Below are 22,676 nucleotides of genomic sequence, written 5' to 3'. Positions count from 1 at the left end.
TTAATCATTTAATGAATGTAGCAAATGCCTTAGAGGGGACTCTACATGGGACAGAACTCTAGTAAAGAGCCCAACCCAAGTGTGGGTAAGCAAAAATTTGATATGAATCAAAATTAATGCCTTAAATGTTAAAATGAAGTGTTGTTTGTAAATTGTTTATTTTTTTGTTTTTTTGCTAAAACTGACAGGAGTTCAGATTGATTGATCTTAATTTGAATCTATTTCACACCTTAAAGAGAACAATCAGATTGTATTGTTAGATGAAGCATACAGCTTTTTGTAGTGAACTAGACACATAAATTGTAAATAAATATATAGGCCAGCTAGATTATTTTCTTTCTGTATAATGTGGACCTGGTTTAAGTACTGTAAGTGACATGTATTAGACAGTGGCGTATATTCCTTTCTGCTAATGTGTAGCCTAGTGTGAAGTCACAGATTTAACCTGAGGTGGAAAGTGTGGGTAGGCAAGGAGCTCCCTCTCGATAAGTTTGGGGGGGGGGTTCAAATGGAGCATTTTTGCAAACCCAGACATCTACAATTTTGATTTGACCAGTAAAAATAATATTGTAGACACATTTTCAGTTTATATCGTGATATGTCAGACCACTTAACAAAATTGAGAACTCTTAACTTATCCTTTTACTCTGCTTAGAAAATATGGAAACTTCCTTACTGAAAAATCAAAATTCAAACAGTACGTTTAATTTCCTACTAACCAATTATATTTCAAGTTATCAATTTCATTTCCTGCACATATTGCTTTCGATGACATTTTCTGATACAGACTTAATATTAACAACACTTGAACTTTTGCTTAAAAAATTCCAGCTATGGGAATAGTTTTGTCTTTAAATATAAAGCTATCTATTCACCCAGGGTTGCAGGATGATTTTGCCCTCAATCTATGCATGCCCATTATGACATATTTTATAGCTGATCCGTAGATTTTCACCATGACATCATATTTTTCAACACTGTCAATGTAATTAGCAATGACTCAAAAATCAACAATTTAATTCTGAACAGTGCTGATTAATTGTACGAATGCATTGTATTGAAGTCCATCTGGCTCTTCAGGCTATAATTGGCATGGACAGGTCCAGCACAATCTCTTGATTAAGCTATATAGCTTGAAATAGCTATATAGCTTTATAAAGCTATTCAAAATAGCTTGATAAAGCTATTTATATGAAGGTTTTCACAAAAATGTTATTTGTACAAAATAGACAAAAAGTCGCAAGTATTTGATTATTCAGATATGTAATATGGGTTATCAAATCAACAACCCAAATCAAAGATAGTTCTAACATTGCAGCATTTGAATACTTTTAAGCAAAAGATGAATTTCCATTGTTTCGGTAACTGTACACTACCTTGTGTGCGTTGAGGCATGGATAAGTATGATTGCTTCTCATTGTACTGAATTATTACCAATCAATTATCTTGTTGACCATAATTGGCCTCCTTTATAATTTCATTTAAGAAGTAACTGTATCAATTGCTTTATATAGCCCCAAAACTTTTAGAACTTTGAGTACAAAGTCTCTTAAGGAGACACAATTTGATGAGTGATTTTTACATGCATTATTTTCATAAGAGTTCAAGGTTGAATATCATCACTGCACCAAGGTGCGACTTTTTGTGCATACTTGGAAAATAACACATTTGAGAAAAAAAGTGATAAAATAGCTAAATCAAGCTATTCTGAATAGCTTAATAAAGCTATATAGCTAAATCAAGCTATATAGCTTAATCAAGAGATTGTGCCGGACCTGATGGATGAGGGAGGGTCAACCAGGCTCAGTCCTAAAACTCTTTTATAATCCTTAAATCATATTGCTACAATATGTATAGGTCAGGAGAGGGTATATGAAACTCCAATACCATCAGTATTGGGACAAGGTTGGAAAGAGCAGAATTGCCAGCTTTATATATGTATGGTAGGGATTCTGTGTAAATTATATACACCGTAAGTAGGTCACATTAACATAAAAAGAAGGTATGTGGAATCTGGCCTTTAATACCATCAGCCCTGGCATGGGAAAGGGTTCTGCAGATTAAAACTTTAATATACTAGGTCAAAAGTATAACTACATGTACTATGTAGAATTTCTATACCATTGATATCAGTATTTAGTCACAGAGAGTTGAAATGTGGAATGGCTAACATACTATAAATGGCTGGCCGGTCACAAAGAAAAAGTTTTTATAGTACTATCTGATGTATAATCAATAGGTCACATGGTTAGGTTATTGTGAGGATTTGTGGAATCTCAACAAAATAATTGTCAATTAGGATGAACTGTACTTGGAATTTCTAAACTTTTATTATTAGGTCTTTCCACCTTTCTGTGGAAAGACCTATTGATATTCTTCTGTTTATTATTATTATTATTAGGTCTTTCCACCTTTCTGTGGAAAGACCTATTGATATTCTTCTGTTTATTATTATTATTATTATTATTATTATTATTATTATTTTTCCACCCCCTGATGTGATTCTATGTTTCAAGATATATCGAAAAGATTTATAGTCTATAAGAATGTACTCTTTAAAAGATTTTTATAGTTGACCCTGCATGTATGAACTTTGACCCCTTAAGGAGTTACAACCCCTTTTGCAATAAAGCCTCGTTATCGCTACTCCTTCGAAACCGTAAACCGTAGAGGTATGGAACCTTCACCAATGTCTTCGACTAATTGAGGGGACTCTTCAATCTTTTCATTGCGAAAGTATTTGTGCACCCCTTTTATGAGTTATTGCCCCTGAAAGTCTTTGATATTTACGAATAATGAAAAATTTTCAAAACGATAAGTCGTAGAGACATGGGACCAACTGCATTACATTCATTGACCTTTGACCTAAAAATATATGGAAAGGTCAAAGGTCAAGGTCATTCCAAAAATGAGAAATTAAGCTCTTTTTACAGCTCTTTTGTCTTTCAATATATACTATTATTCTTTGCATCATTAATATGTACTCTTCAATTTATCTCAAAGATTTCATTCTTGTCCCCTAAGCTTAACCCCTTTGAAAGTTATTGCCCCTTGTGCGAAAAACCTTGTTATCGCTACTTCTCTGAAACCGTAAATCGCAGAGACACGAAACCTTCACTAATGTCTTCAGGGTCATTAGACACAACTTCAGATTACCAGAGCAAAAGGATCTTCTGACCCCTTATATGAGTTATTGCCCTTTAACGTCTTTGTACTTACTATAAAACCTTATAACTTTAAAACTAAAAGTCGTAGAAGGATGGGGTCAAGTGCAATGTGACCCATGACCTTTGACCTTGAATATTTGTTCAAGGTCAAAGGTCAAGGTCATTACCAAATTTTTAAAATTTTAATTTTTTCCATCTCTCAAGCCATTTCTGGTTTCTCCTATATAAAAATAAACAGTAGAGAGTTAAATGTGAAGAATATATGAAATTTAAAGAAGGTGGAAAGACCTCTAATTGTTCGCGAACAATTAGTCTACTAGTTATTATTATTATTATTATTATTTTTCCACCCCCTGATGTGATTCTATGTTTCAAGATATATCGAAAAGATTTATAGTCTATAAGAATGTACTCTTTAAAAGATTGTTACAGTTGACCCTGCGTATATGAACTTTGACCCCTTTAAGAGTTATTACCCCTTTTGCAATAAAAGCTTGTTATCGCTACTCCTTCGAAACCATACACCGTAGAGGTACGAAACCTTCACCAATGTCTTCGACTAATTGAGGAGATTCTTCAATCTTTTCATTGCGAAAGTATTCGTGGACCCTTTTTATGAGTTATTGCCCCTGAAAATTTTTTAAGGTTACAAATAATATTTTTTTTTCAAAACGATAAGTCGTAGAGACATGAAACCAACTGGATAAGATTCTTTGACCCCAGACCTTGAAATTTATGTCAAGGTCAAAGGTGAAGGTCATTCAAAATATGAGAAATTAAGCTATTTTTATATCTCTTTTGTCTTTCAACATACGCTAAATATCTTTGCATCATTAATATGTCCTCTTAAAACTATTTAAAAGAATTCATTCTTGTCCCCTAAGATTTACCCCTTTAAAAGTTATTGCCCCTTTTACTGAAAACCTTGTTATCGCTACTCCTCCGAAACTGTAAACTGTAGAGGCACAAAACCTTCACTAATGTCTTCAGGATCTTTAGATACAACTTCAATCTATTCAGTGCGAAAGTATCCGATGACCCCTTATATGAGTTATCGCCCTTTAACGTCTTTGCGCTTACTATTAAACCTTATAACTTTAAAACTAAAAGTCGTAAAAGCATGGGGTCAAGTGCAATGTGACTCTTGACCTTTGACCTTATTAATTAATTTAAGGTCAAAGGTCAAGGTCATTTCAAAATTTTTAAAATTTTCATTTTTTCCATCTCTCAAGCCATTTCTGGATTCTCTTTGTATGAAAATTATCTTTAGAGAGTAAAATATGAAAAATATATGAAATTTAAAGAAGGTGGAAAGACCTCTAATTGTTCGAGAACAATTAGTATCCTAGTTATTATTATTATTCTTCTTCTTCTTATTATTATTTTTCTTCCGCTGATTTTTTGTTTCGACATTTATCGAAAAGATTTTTTGTTCATTGTAAAGGTCATAAAAAGTTATGAACAAATTTGACCCAACGCGTATAACCTATGACCTCTTTCGCAGTTATTGCCCCTTTCACTAGAAACCTTGTTATCGCTACTCCTCTGAAACCGTAAACCATAGAGGTACGAAACCTTCACCAATGTCTTCAACTAATTGAGGAGACTCTTCAATCTATTCATTACGAAAGGATTCGTTGAGCCCTTTTATGAGTTATTGCCCCTGAAAGTTTTTGAAGTTTACAAATAATGAAAAATTTTTTAAACGATAAGTCGTAGAGACATGAAACTAACTGCATTAGATTCCTTAACCCTAGACCTTGAAGTTTATGTCAAGGTCAAAAGTCAAGGTCATTCCAAATAAGAGAAATAAAGCTCTTTTTATAGCTCTTTTGTCTTTCAACATATACAGTATATCTTTGCATCTTTAATATGTACTTTTAAAACTATTTCAAAGATTTCAATCTTGTCCCCTTAGCTTAACCCTTTTAAAAGTTATTGCCCCTTGTGCGAAAAACCTTGTTATCGCTACTCCTTAGAAACCGTAAACCGCAGAGACACGAAACCTTCACTAATGTATTCAGTGTCTTTAGACACAACTTCAATCTATTCAGTGCGAAAGTATCCGATGACCCCTTATATGAGTTATCGCCCTTTAATGTCTTTGCGCTTACTAGTAAGCCTTATAACTTTAAAGCTAAAAGTGGTAGAAGCATGGGGTTAATTGTAATGTGACCCTTGGCCTTTGACCTTGAATATTTGTTTAAGGTCAAAGGTCAAGGTCATTTCAAAATTTTTAAATTTTCATTTTTTCCATCTCTCAAGCCATTTCTGGTTTCTTTTGTATAAAAATAAAGAGTAGAGAGTTAAATATGAAGAATATATGAAATTTAAAGGTGGAAAGACCTCTAATTGTTCGAGAACAATTAGTCTACTAGTTTAATCCTATGTCTGTGCAAGGGAGTACCCCTGTATATAGACAGATCGAGGTGTAACTGATGAGAGTTTGCCAAGTTTTTTAATTGACCACATCTTTTGGAGAATGATCACCAAGTCATTGCCATGATCTGTCTCAGAATTTGTGAGAGATCCCACAATCTTCATGGTCTCTTTTAAGTTTTGACACTTCATGGTCTCTTTAATGTTTTGACACTTATACCCAGAACTGAGTCTCTCAAAGAACACCCAAAGATCATAGAAGACCCAAAAATTCTCAACAAAGAGGTTTTTCAAAGAACACAAAATGTTTTTATTATGCTTAACACCCAAAAGATCTCTCAGCAGTCTCTTTCAGTCTTACAGTGGTCTCTGCTTATCCACTTTTTGTAGATCTGTCACTAATCTTGATTAGTTGCAAAGCAATATATCATTCAGCAAACTCTCAGAGGTTACTATAGAAAACAATATAACCATCAATCTGTGAAGAATCTTTTAGCTTGTGTTCCTTGAGTGTCTAGATCACTCAGTGATCATAACAGATTGCCATGTAATGTGGCATTGTTTTTAATTTTTCATTGCACAATATTAGCTCTTATGAACTCCATATCACTTTTACACAGAAAGAGCCTCGTAGACTAGGCTTTCTGAGATAGCAAAAAAACATCTATATCAATCCTTCCATAGGCAGAGTGTACCATGAATCCCTGACTACTAGCTATATCTGACAAAGAAGGGTAGATTTGGAAACTGTTTATCATTAGTACATGTGTAGACCACAAAAAGTATAATGATATATTGGAATCACTATAAATGTAACAACCTTATGCCACACAAATGGGATCAGTGTTTAGGGAATTCATGTAGTCTTTCAGTTTCATACACATGTAATAACTAAAGAATCTCAGTACAGTAAAACCCATTTTGTATGAACACCGATAAAGCTAATTTACGGCTATAGTGAAGTTTCCGTAGGTATCTCCGGAAAAATTATTAACATGCAGTTCTATGTAAAATTTTAAGGTTGTGATGAACTCTGACATATCAAATTCATGGATATATAGCGAACTGATTTTGTGTCCTGTAGAGGTTAAAAATAACATAATTAATTTATATCTTTTATTTATAGGGGATTAATTCTTAAAATTTAAAAATTGAACTAATGTTATTATTTGAAATTATTTATCTTTGAAATTCAATTTATCTGAAAACTTTTGTACCCTAGTGTATGTAAGGTTTGTATTTAATATTCATGGCACCAAATCTGTAAAAGGAAAGGAGAAAATGTATGGCTGGACCAGGAATCGAACCCTAGACCCCTGCATCACTAGTCAGGTGCTCTACTGACTGAGCTACCCAGGCTGATATCCATGGCCAAAACAATTACATTATAAACATCTATTTGTTTTTCTTGTTGACAGTTAATGCTCCCATACGAGGGATAACTCCTTTACAACATGCACTGTCTAATCTCAATTTGGTACCACCTCCGGCCTCACCCCCCACCACAGCCAACCCGAGCCCTAGACAGTGGGTAAAGATTGGAGGGGTCAGTGTATCAGTTATACAAGGACAACTCACTGATGAACAGGTCAGATGTGTTTTTTAATAAATTGGTGCTTTGATCAAAACATTCTTACTTCAAATGATCTCTTAAGAGATTCTGGATGTTAGCTGATAGAAATTGCTGTCAATTTAGGATTTAATTACTGGATTCTAAATGAAATTCTTGCATATTTAAAAAATCTTAGATATCACTTTTTTAGCTCACCTCAACGAAGTTGGGGGAGCTTATGTAATACCCTTGGCGTCGACATCAGCGTCCCAGGTTAAGGTTTTTGGAGCAGTTTTCTTTTCAAGTACTTCTATGGCCTATATTAGTCAGAGATGCATGGAGGATACTTCTAGTATATTTCATTGTACCAGTCAAGGTTTCAGATGCTGCAATTTCAGCTAAAGAATGACCAGGTTAATGTTTTTGGAGCATAATAAAGTTTTTGGAGCAGGTCTCATTTCCAAGTAACTATAAGCCCTATATTGACCAAACTTGCATGGATGATACATCTAAGGATGCACACTACTGGACCTGCTTCGGATGCTGGATCTGACCTATATTTTCCGGATGAGTAACCAGGTTAAAGTTTTTGGAGCAGATCTCATTTCCAAGTAACTATAAGCCCTATATTGACTAAACTTGCATGGATGATACATCTAAGGATGCACACTACTGGACTTGCTTCGGATGCTGGATCTGACCTAAATTTTCCGGATGAGTGACCAGGTTAAAGTTTTTGGAGCAGATGTCATTTTCAAGTAACTATAAACCCTATATTGACCAAACTTGCATGGATGATACATCTAAGGATGCACACTACTGGACTTGCTTCAGATGCTGGATCTGACCTACATTTTCCGGATGAATAACCAGGTTAAAGTTTTTGGAGCAGATCTCATTTCCAAGTAACTATAAGGCCTATCTGAACCAAACTTGCATGGATGATGCATCAAGGGACAAACAATCTCAAAACTTGCTTCGGATGCTGGATTTGAGTTACATTTTCTGGATGAGTGACTAGTTTTAAGTTTTCAGGTAAGTCTATTCCCAAGTAACTGCAGGCCCTATCAGACCAAAATTGCATAAATGTTGCATCCAGGGATGCACACTCCTAGATTATTAGTTTAGTGTGGGACTTTGCCTTACTTAAAGACAACATTTGTTGAGGTGAGCTCTGTAATCTCTGATTACCTATGTTTTAGTCCATGATGTTGTCTTGAAAAAATAGATTAATAAATAACCTATTAATGCACTCCCATGAATTTACAACAGAACATTAAAGTGCTATTTCAACTTTTTCTTAGTAAAATCCATGCACTATACAGGTTGATGTTTATGTCAATGGAGTGCCCTCTAACTTTGACCTGAGTAGAATTCCTAGTAAGAAATTAAGGGATGCTGCTGGATCTGCTTTGGAAGCTGACTGCAAGAAGGGATTTCCTAATGGCCTGAAAATAGGAGACATCGCAGACACAGGGGGGTTTAATTCCAAGTGCCAGAGAGTGTATCATGTGACCCTTCCCAGAAGTCAACAGGATGGCAGTCAAAACAAGGTTTATATTATTCTGTGGTTCAAAATCATTTTCAAGTTTAGATCTTGAAGATCTTGACAATTTTAGCAGTTAACTTCAAATTTTAAACTTGGTTTTCATGCTTGTATGTTTAATTCCCTATAGATGAAGTGCATTGCTTTGTTATGTCAAAGATATCAGAATTAACTGAATTATAGAATTTATGAAAGAAAAATGTAAAATATTTAATTTATGAATACCGCTTAGAATTCATTAATAAATACAGTACAAGGCATGGACGTATGTAGCGCTAATTCATGATTACGCAAACAACTCAATACCCAGTGATTGCACTAAATTTTAAATATGTCAATTTATATGTACACATACGGTATACTGTACCAGTAGTATGGTTAAGAATTTTAATACTTTTTCAAACTTTTCTCAGACTGTGACAAAATCGGTAAAGAACTGCCTTGAGAGAGCAAATAAAAACAGCTTCGGCTCCATTGCTGTGCCAGATCTGGGGACAGCCATAGGATACCCTGCCAGTATCCTCGCTGACCTGATGTTTACTGCAGTGGAGGAATTCAGTAAAGGGAAAAACAACCCCAATCTTAGCCAAGTGGTGTTCCCCATCTTCAAAAAACAAGTTTATACGGTACCCACTGTATATCATTCAGCAATGACATTATTTGAATTAATATAAAGAATTTTTAACAAAGTTTTATAAATAAATATTAATGAAGAACTTTAAATTGTAAAGTTAACATATAGTACACTAAAACTTGTATGTATTTTTGTGTGTTTTACAGGCATTTGTTAACAAGGCAAAGGAAATATCGACTCAAAATTCAGGTATCATATAATATTATTTTCAGTTTTTAGCTCACCTGAGCTGAAAGCTCAAGTGAGCTTTTCTGATCACATTTTGTCCGTCTGTCTGTCTGTCTGTAAACTTTTCACATTTTCGACTTCTTCTCCAGAACCGCTGGGCCAATTTCAACCAAACTTGCCACAAAGCATCCTTGGTTAAAGGGGATTCAAGTTTGTTGAAATGAAGGGCCACACCCTCTTTCTAGGGGAGATAATTAAGAATTAGTGAAAATTTGGTAGTATCTTTTAAAAATCTTCTTCTCAAGAACCACTGGGCTGAAAAAGTTGAAACTTATACGAAACCTTCATTACATAGTGTAGATTCAAGTTTGTTCAAATCTTGATCCCCTGGGGTAGGGTGGGGTCACAATGGGGGTCAAAGTTTTACATAGGAAGATATAGGAAAAAATCTTTAAAAATCTTCTTCTCAAGAACAACAAAGCCACTATTATATAGTCATATTGATATGGAATCATCCTCAGGTAGTGTAGATTCAAGTTTGTTCAAACCATGACCCCTGGGGGTAGGGTGGGGCCACAATGGGGGATCAAAGGTTTACATTGGAATATAAAGGAAAAAAATTTGAAAATCTTCTTAAGAACAAAAAAGGAACAATCAGTCATATTGATATGGAATCATCCTCAGGTAGTGTAGATTCAAATCTGTACAAATCATGAACCCCGGGGGTTGGGTGGGGCCACAGTAGGCGATCAAAGTTTTACATAGAAATATATAGGAACAAGAGGCCCATGGGCTACATCGCTCACCTGAGCACATTGGCTAGGAAGAAAAAGCAAAAATCAGTTCAGTATTGGAAAGTTTACGGGGTGGGTGGTGGGGGGGGGGGGTGAATTTTAAACTACCTGATGATGCTTTCATATCAATATAATAACAAATGGCTTTGCTGTTCTTGAGCAGCAGATTTTTTCCCATACATTCATTTGTAAAAATTTGATCCTCCATTGTGGCCCCACCCTACCCCCGGGTGCCTTGATTTGAACGAACTTGAATCTACACTACCTGAGAATGCTTCCATATAAATATGACCAATCATGGCTTTGCTGATCTTGAGAAGAAGATTTTTAAAAATTTTTCTATATACTCTTATGAAAAACTTTGATCCCCCATTGTGGCCCCATACTATCCCCGGGGGGGGGGGGGGGGGTCATGACTTGAACAAACTTGAATCTACACTACATGAGGATGCTTCCATATAAATATGACCAATCATGGCTTTGCTGTTCTTAAGAAGAAGATTTTTAAAGATATTTTCCTATATATTTCTATGTAAAATTTTGATCCCCCATTGTGGCCCCACCCTACCCCCGGGGGTCATGATTTGAACGAACTTGAATCTACACTACCTGAGGATGTTTCCACATAAGTTTCATCTTTCCTGGCCCAGTGGTTCTTGAGAAGAAGATTTTTAAATGATGCCATTATATTTTCACTAATTCTTTATTATCTCCTCTTGAAAGAGGGCGTGGCCCTTCATTTGAACAAACTTGAATCCCCTTCACCCAAGAATACTTTGTGGCAAGTTTGGTTGAATTTGAAACATGAAAAGTTTACAGACAGACAGACGCACAGATGGACGACGGACAAAATGTGATCAGAAAAGCTCACTTGAGCCTTCAGCTTAGGTGAGCTAAAAAATCTTTAAAAATCTTCTTTTCAAGAACAACAAAGCCACGATTAGTCATTTTGATATGGAATCATCATCAGTTAGTGTAGATTCAAGATTGTTCAAATCATGATCCCGAGGGGTAGGATGGGGCCACAATGGAGAATCAAAGTTTTAAATAGAAATACAGGTAACTCGAGATACCTCGAAGTCCACGGGACCGAGGAAAAACTTCGAGAGATCAAGAGTTCAATGTTCAAGAGTCCAAGATTTTCCGGGTTTGTTGACAAGTTTTAAAATTAGTCTTACCGGATGTAATGATTTTCATGCAGTGCTAACTTTTTACACATGGTTTTTTATAAACCAACGATATTTTTTCGTAATTTAGATGAATATTTCATTGAACTGAGTAAAGCAACAATGTATATCGTCATTTCATGTATATTTATTTAATCTTTGTAATACGGACATCATACTACGCATTTGTTACATGAAAACGATATTTTACAGCATCGTACATAGCATTGACTATTCCAAACATGTTCATTGAACACAGTTCTGTAAGTAATTGTCCAATAATAGTCGTCGTACTGAGATTGAGACTGTTTCTGCTTTTTTATATTTCGTTTAACTTTGACACTGACTCGAAATGAAAATTAAATTAGTGTTTCGTCTTTTAATCAATTACTACTTTTCACTGACACTAAATTATGGTATGACAGTCGATGATAATCATTTTAATAGCATATAGGCAAAATATGATTAATTATAAATCAGTTATCACCTTGCAGCATAAGTGTCACCTGAATAAACATCCCATTCCTCGAGACCCGAGTCTTCTGCCTGGGGCCATTTAAATGTCCAGGTAAAGGTGCTAATTATACCATGGATTATATAACCTTGTATACACATAGCCACTTCGAGGTATCGAGGGTAAATTCTAATAGAATATGCATAGCGGGACTGCATTTTGACTTTGAGGGATCAAGGTTTGAGAGATCAAGAGTTTGAGAAATCAAGAGTAAATTTGCTCTGTTATATAGGGGGAAAATTCGGGATCGGAGACTCACTTCGAGTGATCAAGAACTTAGAGAGATCGAAGTTCGAGCCATCAAGAGTTACCTGTATATAGGAAAAATCTTTAAAAAAATGTTTCCAAGAACAGGAAAGCCATGATTAGTCAAACTGATATGGAAGCATCCCCAAATATTGTAGACTCAAGTTTGTTCAAGGCATCCTCCAGTAGTAGAGTGGGGTCATAATGGGGGATCAAAGTTTTACAAAAGAACATATATAGGAAATATTTTTAAAAATCTTCTCAAGAACAACAAGGCCATGATTAGTCATATTGATATGGAAGCATCCTCAGGTAGTATAGATTCAAGTTTGTTCAAATCGTGACCCCCCCCCCCCCCCCCCTCCCCCCCACCTCTTCTGGGTAGGGTGGCAGCAGACATTTTTAAAATTCCGTTTTCAAGAACAGCAAAGCCATGATTAGTTATATGAATATAGAAGCATCCTCAGAAAATTTAGATTCAATTTCATTCAAAACATGGCACCTGGGGGTAAGGTATGCCTTGAACAGGTGATCAAAGATTTACGTATGAATATATAGGAGAAGAAATCTGCTGACGAAGAACAGCAGGGCCATATTGACTCAGATGAGCATTGTGGCCCATGGGCCTCTTTTTTTTTTTTAATCAGACCTATGATTTGAGATAATTGTCAGTGTACATTGTAAAAAAAAACCCCACAAAATAAGATAACGCTATTCTATTTTCTGTAATTTGGTCCTCAAGAAAAGAGCTGCTGTGCATATTTTCAGTTTACCATTTACTCTTTACTGTAGTTGTAACATTTGAGTTTACAATTCACTTTTTGCTGTAGTTGTAACACAGAAGACTAGCTGTAAGTTAGGAAGAATAGAGGTCTGTTTGAAGGTTGGAAAACTGACAGAACAACAAGTAAGTTTGCAGCTGTTAAAAAAATCACAAGTACATGTACATTCCTAGCTACATTAATTAAATGATTGAAGTAGTCATTTAAAATATCAAGATAATTATTTTACCCCCACTTCGAAGGAGAGGAGGTATACTGTTTTAACCTTGTCTGTCTGTCTAGCTGTGTGTCTGTCTGAAACAAATTTTTGTCGCAGTTTTCTCAGCAACTACTCAACGCAGATACTTGAAATTTTTTAACACACTCTTTGTCTAGGCATGCCATATGGTGGGATTCATGAGAGTATATATTCACATCAGAGCGGGGGTATTACTAGTGAGCATTGTCTCACAGACTTCTTGTTCATTAAGGTCAGATGACACGTTCCTCAATAATGTAATTTTTCCCAAGAATTTATGATTGAAGTACATTGTATTGCTTCTGTAACAAGTATCCTCATAAAAAATTGACATTATCATGCATTTGTGCAAGATTCCAGAGGTTGGTATTTCCCATATAATCCTATTGATAATTCCTTGAATTGCTGATATCATAAATTTTTATGAATGTGGCCGTGGCATATAGTGTCCGTCTTCCGTCCTTCCATCCTTCTGTCCTTCTGCTTTGCATTTAGCTCAGTTCAAAGCTCAGTTTCAAAGAAACTATCCAAGATATTTTTATCAAACTTCATATGCTGATAGATATTGATGAGAGCTATGCAACTGCATCAACATTTTTTGACCTTGACCTTTCTTTTGACCTTGACTTTACTTTTCTTTAATTAGTGTTCAGCTCAGTTTTAAAGAAACCATTTAAGATATTTTAATCAAACTTCATATGCTGATACATACTGATAAGAGCTATTCAACTGCATCAACATTTTTTGACCTTGACCTTTCCTTTGACCTTGACCTCACTTTTCTTAAATTAGTGTTTAGCTCAGTTTTAAAGAAACCATTCAAGATAGTGTTATCAAACTTCATATGCTGATACATACTGATGAGAGCTATTCAACTGCATCAAAAATTTTTGACCTTGACCTTTCCTTTGACCTTGACCTCACTTTAGTTAAATTGGTGTCAAACTTCGTATACTGAAACATACTGATGTAAGCTTTTTAACTGCATCAACATTTTTGACCTTGACCTTTCCTTTGACCTTGACCTTACTTTTCTCAATTTGAGTTTAACTTAGTTTTAAAGAAACCATTCATAATATTTTTATCAAACTTCATATGTTAATACATACTGATGTAAGCTTTTCAACTGCATCAACGTTTTTTGACTTTGACCTTTCCTTTGACCCTAACCTCATTCATTTTAAGTTGATGTTTAGCTCTGTTTTAAATAAACCATTGAAAATATTTTTATCAAACTTAATATGCTAATATGATTTGTGAGAACTATTCAACTGCATAAAAAATGTTTGACCTTGAACTTTCCTTTGACCTTGACCTCACTTTTCTTAAAATTTGCATTTTGCTAAGTTTTAAAGAAATCATTTAAGATATATTTTTCTAAGCTTATGCACTTATACATAATTTGGTGAGAATTTATCATCTATATCCAACTTTTTAGATTTCAATTTTAAAGAAACTATTCAAGATATTCTCATCAAATTTCAGACACTAATACAAATTTTCATGTTGCATTACTAATATACCCTCGGCAGGGCATTCATGTCCTATGGACATACATGTATTTCTAGTTTTTAGTCTTTTGTTTTTAGTTTTTGAAAACAGTTTAGCATGTTTAGAAATCAAAAGGTAGGAATAATTATATACTGATGATGTCTGGCATCTCATTGATTGGCGTCCTTCTTAATGACATCTCTCGATCTCGGTCTCCTCTCCTTGAAAATTAAATGGAAGACTTATTTGTTGCTTTTGCAACAAGCTCATCTAGTTAATATAGATTTTTGGTCTATCATGAAGAGATACAAAAACAGATATTCAAGGAATATGTTGTCAGACCTTAATACCTTGGTACCAACAGTAAACATGTACATGAGTTGTCTCCCTTTGTGGATCATTTAGTTTGTCCAGTTTAGCTAGCCCTTGCATGTCTACATGTAGATCTGACTAACAAAATTGTTTGATGTAGTGGGTAGTGGGAGCTAGGCTGGCTATACATATCCTCTTATTCTAGGCAAGTGAAATCTATAGTTATTGAAAGCAAATTTCCAGGGACGATTCAAATTCTTGACTGACATATACATATTTTAAAATTATTCACTGAATCTAGTTATATATGTACCAGATGAGGCTTTGTTATGAGTAGACATTACATAATGTAATGATTATCAAATTAAAAAAAAATTGCTTCATAATACATTTATTAATTACATGTACCGGTATGTATCCATAATATGCAACATTCTTTTGATATGGTTTAAATCCTCATGACAGAGGTATTTTCATTTCAACCAGTGTTAGTGTATTATAAAACATGTACTGTGACTGTCATGTATTCCCTTCCATGATTCCTTTTTCCACACTGCTTTTATTATAACTAAACTAATACAGTGAAACCTCTCTAATCCGACATGAACTGGGAGACATGCAAATTTTGTGCTGGAATAAACAGGATGTTGGATTACACAGTTTAAAAAAACATGGAAAATAGTCAAATGGGGATGAAAATCAAAGTTGGAATTCCCAATGAAAAGGATTGCACTTGTGTTGGACTAGACAGTTTTCACTGTATATCCATAAAATTCTTTTGATATGATATAAACCAGTGACTGAGATATTTTTGTTAGTGTTAGTGTGTTTGCTAAACATACATTTTATTGTTGTATTACAGGTTGATGTTATTGTTTGTAGCGGACCTCAAGATCTGAAACTGAAAAATGGAGGAATGGCAGAGACAATGCTGAAGGCTGCAGGGCCTGGACTGCAGGAAGAGTGTGATAAGAATTATCCAAATGGAATCAAGTATGGAGACATTGCATTCACTGGTGGCCATAACTTGCCTTGTCAATTTGTGTACCATGGAGCTCTTCCTAAGTGGGGTGCGTCCTGTAGCACTACACCAAAACAGGTACTTGAGTACTTAAGTGTGGTATAAAGAAACTTAAAATTCTGAAAAAAAATGTAAAATTCATATCAATAATTGTAATTAATTCTGTCAACTTTCTCAGGATTTCTTTACGTACTTTCTCTTGTTCTCTTTAAGATCTTGAAAGACTTTGTCACCAACTGTCTGGAGGAAGCCAATAAACATCCCATGACAAAGACCCTTGCTTTCCCCACCCTGGGGACTGGGTCTCTAGAATACCCTCCTGATGAAGTAGCTGAGGTCATGGCAGAGTGCATTGAAGACTTTAACAAAAAATATCCAAATACTGAACTCACCAGAATCACCATTGTAGCTTACAATCTGGACAAAAAATGGCAAACAGTACAACAGGTATATTGTTCTTCATTTAGAAAAAAAATTTACAGGATTTAATTATTAAGTATTTTATCAACAATTCAACTCGGTCGGATTGATGGTAATCGGTTAGAAAGTCTGTGATCCGTTAGTTGGAAAAAAAATTAAAATATAAATAATGTCATTATGTGTAAAATACACAATAATAAATAATGATAATTAAAATATATTAAATAATGTGTAAATTTGGATGCAATTTCCTGATTCAATTTAGAAAGTTGAAAGAAAAATTCCTTAATGTTAGCATTTTCTCTTATCTATTTAAGTTGATTCAGAGATATAAAGGCTCTCTAGATTAATGACATACTGGGGGTAATTGGTCAGTTTGTGAGATGTTTATTCCTTTTAAAACACCATGTGGTTACCCAGCTTGTCCTGCATTTCTTTTAATGATTTTAATTAAATGATCCTTCATGACTCTGAACTAATAATAATGTGTAACTTACCTTGTCTATTGAAATTGAAATAAAATACATATAGTAATCTGATCAAATATAGACATAATATTGCTAACATCTTTTTTAGTCCTCTCATTTATTTGAATAAAGCTTACATGAAAAAAAATCTGACAACAATTCTTGATATAATTAATCCATTAATCGAATGGAACATCCTTCAGTTAGCCGACTGGAAATTCTTTATTAGATTGCCATCCCTAAAATTACTTATGTAAACATGCATGTCTTTCAAGCAAAATTATTGTTTATGTGTGTGATAATATACAGGCATTTCTTTCTGCTCTACAATTTACAGGCATTTTTCTGCAGTTGATTTTACAGGTATATTTCTTCTATACTCTACAATTTACAGGCATTTTTTTCTGCTCTACAAATGACCACTCCCACCCACACTGTGACATCGCAAGGACCCGTTATAACTTCAGGTACAGGTAAAGTGTACAGTGTCTCAATCAATAAATTATAAGCCTGTTGCTTAAACAATGGTTCAAAAGGACTTTCTACAAATTTTAACTACATTTTTTTCTGTCATTTCTAAGTATATTTAGAAAAATACAGTGCTTAAAAATATTTTTTGTCCCCAGAATTAGAGATTTGTAGGCATATAGAATTTATTCTGTCCCAGTCTGTCTTTTGTCAGCAAAAATTTTAATTTGGCCATAACTTTTGAACTGTTCATGCTAGGGCTTCCATATTTAAAATGTATATTCCTCGTGACAAGGCCTTCCTTTGGATACAAATGTTTTTGACGTCCTGACCTTGACCTTGGAGTTTAACCTTCTTTTTAAAAAAAACTTTAACCAACTTTAACCTTGCAATGGCCATAATACAACTTTTGAATTGTTGGTGCTAGGGCTTCCATATTTCACATGTACCTAAATGATTTTTATGATCTGCACGTAAATGATTTTTATGATCTGAACGTTCTTTGGGTACCAATATTTTTGACATCATGACCTTGGAGTTTGACCTATTTTTGAAAAATTTTAACCTTGGCCATGACTTCTGAATGGTTGGTACATGAGCCTTAATTTTTTTCTGTGTATTCCTTGTGACAAGACCTTTTCTTTTTGACATTGACCATGGAGTTTGACATCCTTTTGAAAAAATTAAACATTTGCAATAACTTTAAAGAGACACTGTGATGGAAAAACAGGAAAATTGATGAAAGTAGAGTTTTTGCAAGACACATGCAAATTTTATTCAATTCTTGAAAGCATTAGGTTTCAGAAAATTACAGGTTTCAGAACCTAAAAAATCTACTTTTATGGAGAAAAATAAAAGTAAAAATAATTTTACTTTGCCCTAACGCGAAAATATTGCTTCACTTCTTCCTCTTTAAGATACGCATGCGCAGAAAAGTTGAAGAAGTTACCACAGTGTCTATTCCATAGATATAAATGTCGGATGACCGAGGATTTTGATATAATTTTCAAAAAAAAAAAGATGATCAAAACGTATTCCTCATTTTTGATTGCTCCAATTCAATGTTGTTTACAAGTTTCACCCTAAAAATAAAAGACACATGACCTTGACATTGTTGACATTTCTGATAACAACCACGCCATAGATACAACTTTTTCTTTTCTTGCACTTGCATTTTGCAGTCTTTTCTTGCTTTTACCATGCAGCTGAGATCTTAAAACTCACACATGATATTGACTCACTATGTAACTTTAAATGGTTGATGCTATGGCTTTCATATTTCACAGGTGTATTCCTTGTGACAAGAGCTTTTTGGATAACAACATTTTTGATGTCATAACCTTGACTGTTGAATTTGACCTTTACATTTAAAAAACTTGAACCTTGGCCTTCAGCTGCTATATGGGGGCATCAGTGTGTCACAAAGATGTTTTCAATAATTGATTGTTAATGTTATGCTATTAGAAAACAAAAATTTCATATAATAATTTATAATAATGTGCACCGAAAATCATGCACAGTCTTCCAGTACATTTTTCAATTCTTCGAGAAGTAGACTATGACATTCCTATTGCATTTTTGTAGCAGTTATTCCACTTTTCATAAGAGTCATTTTTTAACCTTTTTTTTTAATTTGAAATTATTCCAGGTCCATCATGTTCTTCAATTCTCTCCTCCCATCCCTACCCCCAACTATAATTTTGCTATGTACATGTACATGAGTTAATTCTGCAGTTTTTCTGAGTTGTATTAAGAATGTCATTTCTAAATTTTTATGCCGATTTCTGTGCGTCTGCATTTAACCTTCGTCAATTATCCTGATTACATTATATATGATGTCTCTTGAAGAAGTCTCTTGCTGTGGTCTTCAATTCAACATTCAGATGTATCAATTGACATTTTACTAATTAACAATCATTTTCAATCATACATTGATTCAATTAATATATCCCACTGAACTCAAAATAAAAGACAGCACAGAGTTTGCCTGCATGTTTCATATTTCAGTTGGATGTCTTATTAGAGAAAGGCATTCTGATGGCAAACTAACAACTGTTAAAACCTTATGACAAACCATGGTGACTTCAACTTTTCTTTCATCAGATTCTTTTATTGATGGAATAATATATCATTATCACCTGCATATGGTGTTTATAGGGCTCCTAGTTGATTTGATGTGCAAGAGCATGTTATAAGTACAAATAATTTCTAAACTGAAAAATCACAAACAAGTTAATGATGCAAGGGTATCAACAATCTCATTTAAAGTCAACATTTTGCTAATTTTATGGTTGATATAATGACCTTGTTTCCAAATACAATCTGTTGTTAGGTTAAATTTAAAAAACAAATTGTTTGAGTATATTTATTTTCATACTAAATTTTTATAGATAACTCTGTTTAAATGATCAAGACCAAGGGTTTATGGTGGGTGTGACTGACCAATGGGGGAGTGAGGGGATGATGCATATTCCTCCCACACCAGATACCACCTCTAATGTTCTCATGGGTCATCGTTTGCTCCGCCCTCAATTTGTCTTGTTTAATTGGACTTTTGAGCATTATAACTGTTTGTTTCATGTATGCATATTTAAAAAAAAAAAGGTGTATTATATATTCTAAGGTACATGTATAGAGGTTTACAACTATGTACATGATTAAAAGTTTTTAATTAAGACTTAGAATTGTAAATTTTTTTTTGGAAGAAACTTTTTATTTTAAATGCCAAGGGGTAAATGTTTTCAAAAACAGTACTGGTATTTATTGTAATTTTCTTGCACAGCTTCGAACTTACCTCCATTGAATACCAAACCATACTTTAAAGCTCTCTATGATGCAGCACGAGTGCCTCCTTCCTACTGGACAAAATACACATCAAACAAAACCCTGGCTGATTGGAATACCACTGTCTCACAAAAAGCATATGAACTTGTGGATTTAAACATCGCCGACCCTCAAATGTACAGAGCTATAGAAAGTTTGGCTTTGAAAACATGGCAATCACAATTTGTAGGAAAAGGAATAGACTCTGCTGGATTAGATCAGTTAAACTACACCAAAATTAAAATTACCAGCATAAAACGATTGGAAAATCCACATCTCTTAGAGGAATATTGGAAGCACAGAGAAAAGATCTTTTTAAAAGCATCGCAAAAAGGTGCGTTGAAATCACTTCAACAAATCTCACAAGCCAAGAATGGTGAAGTGTTGACAACAAAGATGGCCGATCTTTCACTGAAGACAGAGATTTATCCAGGTATTAATGAGCATTATCTGTTTCATGGGACCCAGCCAACAATCATTAAGAATATCCTGACCCAGGGACTGGATGGGAGGGTTGCTAATAATCCTGTGTTTGGAAATGGAGTGTACTGTGCAGAGAGTTCTACCAAGTCAGACCAATATGCAGGTATACAGTAATAGTAGATTCTAAAGCTGCCTCAAGTTAACATTATAAATTCTTCTGTTTCTAAATTAAAATGTTCATTGTTTCTGCTGCAGACTCATCATTTTGACCTATTAGTGGGTATGTAAGTTAATTCATAAGTGAATAGAGAAATTATACTGTAAAATCATTACCGGGTATATTTCGTGAAGTTCAATTTTATTTTCATGGAAAATCCTTACCTTAAATTTTCCTTTATGAAAAAAAGAATTAAACTATTTCCCTCATAAACTTACGTGGACTTATAATAAATTCTACATGTAATTGTCTGCTAGATTTGACACCTTCAACTAAAATAATTCCCAAATATATTTTTCTACCTAAAATAAAAAAAAATGGCTCATAATTTTGTCACAGAAAAATCAAGTCTCAGCTTGGACCTAAACCCAGGGCCTCTGGGATACCATGCTAGTGCTCTAACCACTGAGCTACCTTAAGACCTGATAAGTTGACCGACTTTCATACATCTCCTAACCCAATGACATATCCCCCCTCTAGGCTGAAATTCATCCTTGAATTCAATGAATTAAGGAAATGCTGTAAAGCATTTTCTTAGGGAATAAGTGGATATTTTAACTTCGGGCATCACAAGTGGTGAAAAAATTAAGTCTAAAACAGGACTTGAACCCTGGGCCTCTGGCATACTGTGCCAGAGCTCTATAATCACTCAGCTATTGAGACCCAGTATTTTGACTGACTTTCACACAACTGTTTACCTGCAGGTGATAAATTGAAGGAATTTTATTGCTGAGAGAAACTTTACCAAATTCAGCTTGTTCTGATTGAGTGATAATTTACCATGATGAATAATAACTACAAATCTTACTATGAAATTCTCTCTCAAAATGCAATTCCTCTTGCAGTTTTAGTTCAATTTAAATAAAAGTTGGTACGAAAGTAAATTCACTATGATACCTATATAAAATTCTGTTAATTATAGAATTAAATTATTAATCTCATCAGTTTGGGTAATTGCATGGCCATACCATCCTAATTTTTTTTTTAAATTTTCAAAAACCTAGATCCAAAACAGAACAGGGATTTACAGGAGAAACAGATGTTGTTAGTTAGAGCTTGTCTAGGAGAGATATTTGTCAGGACCGACACTACAACTAAGTACAGCTACACCAGACCTCCCTGCCAGCGCTGCTATAAGGACAGGTGCACTGATGCTACCCATAGTTCTCAATTCTTTGACTCCATTGTTGTGGACGGTGGCTGGAACTTCAGAGAGTTTATTTTATATGATAACAAAGCTTGTTATCCTGAATATTTGATTTCATACAAGAGAATTTAAATGTATTGAAACAATTAACATTTGATTTTTAATTACCAAACAGTTTTATAAGTATACAGGGTTATTTTCGCCCTGTTATTTTTGCCCTGTGTTATTTTCACCCTTTTACATTGCAAATAATTTTGCCCATTTTAAATTTGCCCAGTCACAGTTCTATTTAAGAAATTATACTGTGTTTTTTTTTAATTTGCCATCTGCGAGTAGGTAGAAAGGGGCGAAAATGAAATGGGGGCGAAAATTTTCCTGTATATTTCCCAGTATATATAATATAATATAACAATATTCAAGTCAACAGTTTTGTGGAAGGTCACACTGCTTTTCAGGGTGCTTTATCAACTTTTAAGCTTCCTATTATTACAGTAAAACACACTTTTAATGAAGAGCCTGTGACGGTCGATTTTACTTCATTATAAATGTAATTCATAATATATATAACTTCACAGTATATTTTAAAGTCGACACTTCCCTGTAAGCGTCAGTTCACTTTAAGCATGTTTGCTACATGTATTAGCAGGTTTTACTGTATTTACTGTTTATATGCTCTCTATATATTTTGTATCCTCTGTCCT

The 22,676-nt window shown here is 34.2% G+C and overlaps 1 protein-coding gene across 2 annotated transcripts; it reads left to right on the top strand.

Annotated features, from left to right (window-relative positions):
* The first annotated feature begins 39 nt into the window (after nucleotides 1-39).
* On the top strand, nucleotides 40-22,177 carry LOC133191933 (protein mono-ADP-ribosyltransferase PARP14-like). 2 transcript variants are annotated; one of them, XM_061327701.1, is made up of 11 exons: nucleotides 40-85; nucleotides 6,965-7,134; nucleotides 8,424-8,651; nucleotides 9,058-9,270; nucleotides 9,425-9,467; nucleotides 12,997-13,073; nucleotides 15,852-16,088; nucleotides 16,224-16,457; nucleotides 17,292-17,364; nucleotides 20,148-20,774; nucleotides 21,833-22,177. In XM_061327701.1, exons 1-11 carry the CDS (start codon nucleotides 46-48, stop codon nucleotides 22,105-22,107), a joined length of 2,217 nt encoding a protein of 738 aa, XP_061183685.1. In that variant the 5' UTR covers nucleotides 40-45; the 3' UTR covers nucleotides 22,108-22,177. The 2 variants fall into 2 exon arrangements, with proteins under 2 accessions (XP_061183685.1, XP_061183684.1); XM_061327700.1 differs by having other exon boundaries at nucleotides 17,292-17,370.
* Nucleotides 22,178-22,676: the final 499 nt, after the last annotated feature.

The sequence above is a fragment of the Saccostrea echinata genome, unplaced genomic scaffold (genome assembly GCF_033153115.1).
Source record: "Saccostrea echinata isolate AGI-Se365-2 ecotype Australia unplaced genomic scaffold, CSIRO_AGI_Sech_v1 ptg000025l, whole genome shotgun sequence".
Lineage (NCBI taxonomy): Eukaryota > Metazoa > Mollusca > Bivalvia > Ostreida > Ostreidae > Saccostrea > Saccostrea echinata.
This window is presented reverse-complemented; position numbering and strand designations above follow the sequence as displayed.